Genomic DNA, 8,792 nt, shown 5'->3' with positions numbered 1-8,792 from the left:
CGACAACGACACGCTCGTCCTCGCGGTCCACGCGAACGGCGACGCGGACGCCGGCGCCGCGCGCGCCGCGTCGCCCCTCGCCTGCCTCGCGCGCGCCGCGCCGCCGCCCGTCGCCGCGCCCTTCGTCATCTGAAGCGGCGCGGCGCGCGCGGCGCCTCCCCCCTCCCCGACCCCGCGCGCCCCAAGAGCGTAGAGCAAAGCAGCAAAGGAGCGCGTCGAACCGCCTTCGCGGAAACTTCGGCGACGTCGCCGAAGCGGCGCCCGGGCCCAGTCGGATGGCCGGCGTCATGGAGGACGGGCACTTCTCTCGACCTTGTAGGCCTCCTTCACTCGAGTCCTTGCCCAAGGACTTGTCTCCGCCTAGGACGCCTCCTAGGCTAGAGCCACAAAGTCGCCAAAAATCTGCTGTGGCAGAGCGTGATCTGCTTGTAGAGCTCGTCCGCCTCCGCCAACTCCAATCTCGTCGCCAGACGCGAGCGCGGAGGGCGATGCGTCGGCTCCATCTCCTCGTTTGCCTCGTGGGGGCCGCCATCGTCCTGTTTCACATGCTCACTCAGCGACGGGCACCCATCGCCGTGGCGCCATCGGACGGCTCCGCGACGTCGCGGAAGACCTCCGCGCCGAAAGCGATCGACCCGAAATGCGCCGAGCTCGAGCGCCGCTTCGACGACGCGGTCGGCGCCGCGCGGCGCGAGCATGCGGAGCGGGCGTGGGCGAACAAGAGGCCGGACTGCCCGCGGGAGCGGCGGAGCTGGCGCCAGCAGGGGCTGAGCTTCCAGGTGGTCGGGACGCCCTGCCAGCCCTGGTGGAGGCAAGATGCCATCGCGATCGTCGACGCGCTCGCGTCGAAGACGGACGTCGCGGTCAGTGTCGCTCCGTAGGTGCCTACGTAGGCGCCTACGAGGCTACGTAGCCTCTATGACCTACGCGCCCTCGCAGGTCGCGGTCGAGTGGGGCTCAGGGAGCTCGTCGTTCTGGCTCGCGGAGCGCGTCGGCCGCCTCCACGCCGTCGAAAACGACAAAAAGTGGGCTGAACGCATGCGACGCGACCTGAACCGGCTCTTCGGGAACGCCCGGGTTCACGTCGCCGACACGAAAGAGGAGCGCCGCCAGACGTGCAGCAGAGACGGCTGCGCGAAGGCCGAGTGGGACGCCTTGGACGAGCTCCGGCGGGCGGCGTACGCGAACGTGACCCTCTCCCGCGGCGACGGCTCCGTCGACACCGTCGCGGACCTCGTCGTCGACGACGGGCGCATGCGCTTCGAGGTCATGAAACGCGCGCTCCGCCTCCTCAAGCCCGAGGGCGGCGTCCTCGTCCTCGACAACTCGAATCGCTACACCCGCGACTTCAGGCCGGACTTCAATCTCCCGGACCTCGTCCCGCGGCACTGGCTCCGCTACACGTCGCCGAAAACGTGGCCCGACGACGGCTCGCTGAGTCCGGAGGACCGGAGGACCGCGAACCTCTGGATCCAGCGAGATTTTGTCGTGACGACCGTGTGGATGTCGCGCCCCGCGCATTGCGCGCCGCGCGAGGCGCCGACGCTCCTCGGCCCCGGCGCGGCGGGCGCCGCCGAGGCGGCGGCGCTCCCGATCCGCGCCGCGGTATCGGATCGCGCACTGTTTCCCCACGCCGCCCTCGACGGCCGGCGGGCCCGCGGCGGCCCGCGGCGCTCCCCGCCCCGAACCCCCCGCGTCTTCAAGGCGGTCCGCGCCGCCGGGGGTACCTTATAGTCGCGATGTTCGAGAGGCGGGCGCCAGGCCTGCCCGGGTGACCCGGGCTCAAGTTGCACAATTATTATGTTCAAGGGGCTCCCCTGTGCGATGGAGCAGCCCTGATGTTGCGAGTGCTCGCACTCGCAGCGTGCCTCTGGCGCAGCGCGCTGCCAGAACCTACGGAGGATCGCTGCGCCGCGCCGGAGCCGACCGTCGCGTCGGAGCCATCATCCGGCGTGCACCACCTCTTCGCGACGACGATCTACGTGGCGGACACGCGGCTCCCGCCGGCCGTCCTCGCGGAGGCCGGCCGCGTCGTGCTCGAGCGCCACGACGCCTGGCTCGCGTCGCCGGACGCGCCGGCGCGCGCCGCGGAGGCGAACGACGCGTTCTTCGACGCGCAGGCCGCGTGGACGCGCGGCTGGCTCGCGGCGTACGGCGCCTGCGGCGGGGCCGCGGCGGACTGCGAGGCCGTCGCCGCGGCGGCGAACGGCACCTGGGCCGCGAGCCTGCCCTCGGAGAGCGCGGCCTTTTCGGCGATCTGGGCCGCGGTCGGCGCGCACGCGCGGCGCTTCGTCGCGGCCGCGGGCTTCGCCGGCGTCGACCTGCGTGCAAATCAAATCTTCAACCCGACTTCAATGTGCGCGTATTCGACCGATTTGACACAAGCTCCTCTGTTGTGCTTCGAGAACTCGATGTGAGCAATCGATCCGTCCAAACATCAGCCGAATCGACTTCGAATTGACCGAGCTAGAGAATTTCAAAGTTTGGTCGGGACGTCCCAAACCAGTGGTGGATTTCCACACAGGCGTCGACGACGCCATGCTCGGCGACCCGCGCGGGAGCGGCGAGTACTGGTTCTCGGTGCAGCGCGACGCGTCGCGCCACGCGCCCCACTACCACCCGGCCTGCGCGCTCTCGGGCACGCTCTACCTCCGCGCGCCGGAGGACGCGGGCCGCCTCCGCTTCCAGGACCCGCGGCGCCTCGGCGGCCTCGCGGCGCTCCTGCGCGAGGGCTGGGACGACGACCTCGCGGCCGTCACGGACGAGGCGCTCTTCGACGACGAGGTCGGCCTCGCGCCGCGCGCGGGCGCCGTCGTCCTCTTCCCGCCGTGGGTCAAGCACCACGTCGAGGCGACGCCGTCGCCGGAGCCCCGCGTGAGCCTGTCGTTCAACCTCGCCGGCCGCTGGGGCGCGACGCTGCGCGCGACGGCGGACGGCGCCGCGGCGGCGCGCGCGGGGCTCGCGGCGGACGCGCCCGAGGGCCCGCCGGACTTCTCCGCGTGCAAGGCGCGGGCCCTCGCCGGCGCCTGCGTCGGCGACCCGGACGCCATGCTCCGCGCCTGCGCCGCGGTCTGCGAGATCTACATGCTCGCGCGCGACGTCGAGGGCGGCGACAAGCTGCCGGGCTAGTTCATTGTTACTGGAGCTTCGCGAGCGCCGCGTCGAGCCAGCGGTCGATGACGGCCTCGCTGCCGTACCACCGCTCCGTGGGCAGGGCGGTGCCCGCCTCGTTGATGCTGTGGAGCACGTCGTCGAGCGTGAGCTGCGTGGCGCCCTCGAGGTGCGCGCAGGCCACGGGGATGACGCCGTCGCCCGTCGCGGCGCCGTCGCCGCCGAGGGCCACGTAGTTCGTGTAGGCGACCCGCGCCGCCGACCCCTCGCCCCGCCTCGCGTACAGCTCGTCGGCCTCCGTGGGCCCCGCCAGGAGCTCCCGCGACGGCAGGAGCGGGTCGTAGTCGCCGGGCGGCTCCCGGCTGCCCGCGATCGCGGACCCGGCGACGGTCACGTAGGCGACGCCGTCGAGGAACGCGCCGGGCAGGTTCACGTCGCAGTAGGCGAGCGCGCCCCGCGTCGCGCAGGGCGGCGAGCCCTCCGGCGGCGGGAAGTGCGGCGCGCCGAGCGTCACGAGCCCGCGGACGCGGTCCCGCGCGGGCCACGCGCCGCCGTCGCCGAGCGTCGCGCGCGCGAGCCAGCCGCCCGCGGAGTGGCCGAGCACGAGCGCCCGGCCGCTCCGCGCGCACGCCGCGTCGATGGTCTCCCGCGCGCGGGCGACGTACCAGCCGTAGGCGAGGCCGTCGGGCCGCTGGCTGCACGACCAGAACGCCGGGTCGGCGAGGCCGCCGGCGACGCGGATCCACTCCCAGCGCGGCAGCGGCACGATCGAGACGTCGTCGAAGCCGCGGCGCCGCAGCGCCGCGCAGAGGCCCTTCTCCTCGGGCTGACCCAGCGGCGTGACGTAGTCGACGTCGGCGTTGCCGAAGCCCGGGAGGATGACGACCGGCGGCCTGATGAGACCGCTGCAGGCCGCCGCCAGCGACGCGAGCAGTAGAGCGCGCATCGCGTCGCACGGCAGCCGGTGGCACCGCGTCGTCGCTGGCAGCGGTGGCGGTGGCGGTGGCGGCGGCTCGCGACAGAGATGCAGCCGGTGGCAGCGCGTCGTCGCTGGCAGCGGTGGTGGTGGCGGCTCGCGACAGAGATGCAGCCGGTGGCAGCGCGTCTCGCCGGCGCGGCCGCAGTCGTGCACGCGCGGACCGAGATGCACTCGAGAGAGCCTGTTCAACGTTTTGATTGCACTTCAAGCGCGGGGGCTGCCCACGATGTGGAACGCCATCATGGCGATCGCCGCGGCGCTCGGCGTCGCCTGCGCGCAGGTGGACCTCGACGGCGTGGACCTCGTGAAAATGCAGCGGTCGCTCAACGGCATGACACACTTCCGCGACGCGCCCGTGGTGCGGGACGTCTTCGCAAGAGACGTGCAGTGCTACGACCTGCTCTTCCGGAACAACGCGGGGCGGAGCATGTTCGGCTGGGTGACGCTGGCGAACGAGAAGCTCATGGAGGACGACTGGAGCTGCGCGCTGACGCTCATGGTGCAGCTGCACCGCGAGACGCGGCGCGCGCGCGACGCCGCGCGGCGCGAGAACGGCTCCGCGTCGACGGAGGCCGCGTGGCACTACGTCAACGCGTCCTTCAGCCTGGCCATGCTCTACACGAACCCCGGCGTCGTGACGACGCTGAGCGACGAGTCGCCCGTGCACGTCGCGCGCGGCGAGAAGCTGCTCTGGCACGTGCTCGAGGTCGTCGCGGCGGACGGCCTCCTGGGCGAGGACGACGCGAGCGTGCGCTACATGGTCGACGTCGCGGAGAACGTCTTCGCGGGCGCGGACAAGGCGCGCGCGCTGACGCCCGTGCGCGAGGACGGCGCGGCGAGTTACGTCGAGCGGCCCGCGTACTGGGGCGAGGCGGACGAGTTCGCGGACTGCGGCGACCCGATTTCGACGGCGCGCGTCGGGATGCTCTACGCGCTCTTCGGGGACCACCTCCTCGCCGAGAATTTGTTAGAGGCGGCCTGCGGCGGCTGCCCCGGGACCGCGGGCGCCGCGTCGGAGGCGGACGCGTGCGCGCTCCGGGACCTCGTGGCCCTCCGCGGCGCCCTCGCGACGCGCTGGGTCGACGACTCCGGCGGGCCGACGCCCTGGGAGCCGCGGCGGGCGCCGCGCGACGGCGACGCGACCTGGGCGCTCGGCCCGCGCGCGGCGGCCGAGGACGCGTGCCGCGCGGACGCCGCGTGCGCCGCTAAGACGCGGCCGCCGACGACGGGCGTCTTCCTCCTCCGGTCCCTGGCGGCGCGGCGGCCCTACGTCGACGCCCACCCGGCCCTCGCGTTCTCGCTCCGCGCCGCGGCGCGCCGCGACGCGCGGCTCGCGGACACCGCGCGGCTCCACGTGCTCGTCCACCACGGCGACGTCGCCGCGGCGCGCGACGCCTGGGTCGCCCGCCTCGGGCATAGCGCGGCCCACCTCCTCGGCGGCGTCCACCTCGCGCGCTTCGGCGTCGCGCCGCGGCGGTCTGTGTGGAATTCGACCGCTGGTTTGGGTGGTCCTGACCAAACTTCAGCACTCTCGAGCTCGGTCACATCGAAGTCGATTCGGCTGATCTTTGGGCGGATCGATTGCTCTCGTCGAGTTCTCGAAGCACGGCCGAAGAGCTTGCGTCGAAATTGTCGCGTATGCTCACATTGAAGTCGCGTTGAAGATTTGAATTCCACGCAGGCGGCGGTCGACGGACCTCAACTACCTCCGGAAGATCTTCACGGCCGTGGCCATCTCGCGGCGCCGGCGCTACGATACCTTGGTGTCCCTCGACGACGACATCCTCCTCGCGCCGCCGGCCTACCTCGCCCTGCTCCAGCACGCGCCCTTCGGCGTCCGCGGCGCGGACGCGCCGTGCGCGATGGTCACGCCGACGGTGTCGACGGGCATCCCGACCGCGGAGCTCTTCGCCGCGGACTTTCTGCCCGCGGCGTCGGCGGCGGCCCTGGAGGCGTGCTACGTCGAGACGATCCGGCGCTGGCCGCGGCTCTTCGGCGACCCGGACTTCTCGCTCGCGGACGAGACGCTCGAGCGCCTCGAGGGGCCCTGGCCGTCGGCCGAGGCCTGGGACCCGGCCTGGTGGCGCGCGAAGCTCTGGGACAAGGCGGCCAACTTCCTCTACGAGAACGTGCGGAGCTACGGCCTCGGCGTGCACCCCGTGCGCGTCAACGAGACGTGCACGGAGCTCGCGTTCGCGGCGACGCTCCCGCTCATCCCTGTGTGGAAACCAAATCTTCAACCAGACTTCAATGTGCGCGTAATCGAACGGTTTGGACCAGACTCTTCGACTACGCCTCAAGAACTCGACGAGAGCAATCGATTCGTCCAAAAATCAGCCGAATCGACTTTGAATTGGCCGAGATAGAGAGTTCTGAAGTTTGATGGGGACCCCCAGACCAGGTTGATTTCCACACAGGCTCATCCCGGCCCACTTCGGCGCGTCGGCGGCCGACGACCGCCTCGCCCTCGCCAAAGCGCGCCTCGAGGTCGGCGGCCCCCGGGCCTACCCCTACCTGGCCAACTCCGTCTGGGCGACGTCGCCCGCGCGCCTCGTCGACGCGCTCCTCCGCGTGGACCTCGCCACGGGCGGCCACCCCTTCGACGAGGCCGCCATGTCGACGCTCTTCCTCCACGAGCGCAACGAGAGCTTGTGCGTGCTGCGCCACGCGTTCGCGGTCCACCCGCACTACGGCGGCTCGCGCTTCGCGAACCGGAGCGACTTCGAGGCGCGGCTCCACGCGGCGGCCTACGGCGCGCTCCTCCTGCGGGAGAGCGTCGGCGACGACCACGGGGCCCTCCTAACTTAGGCCGGGCAGGCTGCAGGGCGCGCGGTCCCACTGGGACACGACGCCGCGCCGCCGCCGCCAGCCGCCCCGCGCCATCGTCGCGTCGCCGCGCACCTTGAGCTTCGCCGTCGCCTCGTCGGCGCACTTCTCGCCGATCTTCGCGACGACGCCCGCGTCCATCGCCGACGCGTTGTAGAGCGTCACCGCCGCGCCCGAGTAGCGGCCGACGGTGAATCCCTCCCGCGCCTCGAAGCGGCCGAGCGCGCGCTTGTGGCCCGCCTTGAGCCAGACCACGAATTCCAGCTTCCCGACGTCGACGGCGTAGGGGTTTGCGTTGTGGAAGTTCGCGACGATCGTGCCCGCGCGCGCGTTCACGACGTTGTGCTTCACGTTGACGTTCGGCTTGTTCAAGATGCCGTAGACGCAGGCGAGCGCGACGCCGGCGATCACCGCGCAGCAGATGAAGAGGCCGCAGCAGGCCGTCGCGAGGCAGCCCCGGCAGCAGCGGCGCTCCTCGCGCACGGGCGGGACCACGCGCACCGCGGGCTCCTCGACGGTCAGCACCTGCGCCTCGCCGACGACGGGGTTCGCGACGGGCTCCTCGCCGGGCAGGGCGTGGTAGTCGTCGGGCTTGACCGACGACGGCTTGAGCATCGTTCCGACGTCGACGACGGAGCTGCCCAATTGGCCAATCGCCCGAGAGCGCGGCCCGACTGCGTTCGACAACGGAGCTGCCCAATTTCTAAATTGGCCAATCGCCCCCGATGTTCGGCTGCACCATGCTTCACCATGCAGCAAAGCGAAACTCGAGCAATCAAGCCGCCGGCGACTCGGACTCAAACCAAGCCCGAGCAATCGACGCCGGCCCCGCTTCGCGACGTCCGCGCGCTGCTTCGCCCGTTCTCGGAGCGCGTAGGCGCCCGGGTCGTCCGCCAGCGATTTCTGCAGCCGCACCAATTCCAGCGCTTCGTCGCGCGCGTACGGCACGAAGTGGACGTAGGCGCCTCGATCGCGCCTAGGCCCTAGGGCCTCGCCCCCCCCGGTCCGCGCCGCGTCCCGTCGCCCGCGCCCTGTGCGCGCGCGTTCCCGCCGCCGCCATGCCCGTGAAGCAGCGGCGCTGCGGCGTCTGCGCCGGGTGCACGGCCGTCGAGTGCGGCGTCTGCAAGTACTGCCTCGACATGAAGAAGCGCGGCGGGTCGGGGACGATCCGCCAGGCCTGCAAGGAGCGCAAGTGCCAGCAGGTGACGACCGCGGGCGGCGGCCCGCGGGTGCCGCGCCTGCCCAAGGCGTCCGGCAAGGCGACGTTCGCGCGCGGCAACACGCGGTCGGGCATGGAGCAGCAGGGCGGCGGGTCCGCGGGCCAGCAGAGCGCGCAGCAGGCCCTCGCCGAGGCCGCCGAGGCGGCGCGCAGCGCCGAGGCCGCGGCGGCGAAGCGGTCCGTGACGATCGACGGCGAGACCTTCGCGCCCGCGGACCTCTACCGGCTCTGCGAGTCCGTCGGCGACGACCCGGGCCTCGACGGCGACGGCGCCGTGGACTGGGCCGGCGTCGCGTCGCGCCTCGAGGCGCGCGACGCCGCCCGCGACGCGCTCGCGGCCGCGCGGCGCGCGCACGCCAAGCGCGAGGACGAGGCGCGCGCCGACGCGACGAAGAAGGCGAGCCTCCTCGCGCGCGTCGGCGGCGCGAACAAGGCCGACGCGGCGGCGCGCTTCGCGGAGCGCGACGCCGCCCGCGCCGCCGAGGCCGACGCCTCGGCGGCCAAGTGCGCCGCCGCGCTCGACGCGGCGCACGCGGGCGCCGGCGCGGGCCGGTGGACGGCCGCGCGGTGCCGCGCGCTCTGGCGCTGGGTCGCGTACGCGGCGCCGCCGCCGGCGACGGCGCCGCCGCCGGACGGCGCCCAGAGCGACGACGACGA

General features: G+C 72.8%; 1 protein-coding gene across 1 annotated transcript in view; it reads left to right on the top strand.

Moving 5' to 3' along the window:
• Window positions 1-488: 488 nt before the first annotated feature.
• AURANDRAFT_60583 (hypothetical protein) overlaps window positions 489-8,792 on the top strand; it is a gene marked incomplete at both ends in the record, with an annotated part of 13,033 nt that continues 4,729 nt past the window's right edge. Inside the window, 8 exons of the mRNA XM_009034467.1 lie at window positions 489-863; window positions 940-1,605; window positions 1,902-2,325; window positions 2,525-3,099; window positions 4,371-5,566; window positions 5,772-6,311; window positions 6,508-6,865; window positions 7,990-8,724. Coding sequence (XP_009032715.1) covers window positions 489-863; window positions 940-1,605; window positions 1,902-2,325; window positions 2,525-3,099; window positions 4,371-5,566; window positions 5,772-6,311; window positions 6,508-6,865; window positions 7,990-8,724 — 4,869 coding nt within the window. The remainder of the gene's footprint in view (window positions 864-939; window positions 1,606-1,901; window positions 2,326-2,524; window positions 3,100-4,370; window positions 5,567-5,771; window positions 6,312-6,507; window positions 6,866-7,989; window positions 8,725-8,792) is intronic.

This window comes from Aureococcus anophagefferens (assembly GCF_000186865.1).
Source record: "Aureococcus anophagefferens unplaced genomic scaffold AURANscaffold_1, whole genome shotgun sequence".
NCBI classification, from domain to species: Eukaryota; class Pelagophyceae; order Pelagomonadales; family Pelagomonadaceae; genus Aureococcus; species Aureococcus anophagefferens.
This window is presented reverse-complemented; position numbering and strand designations above follow the sequence as displayed.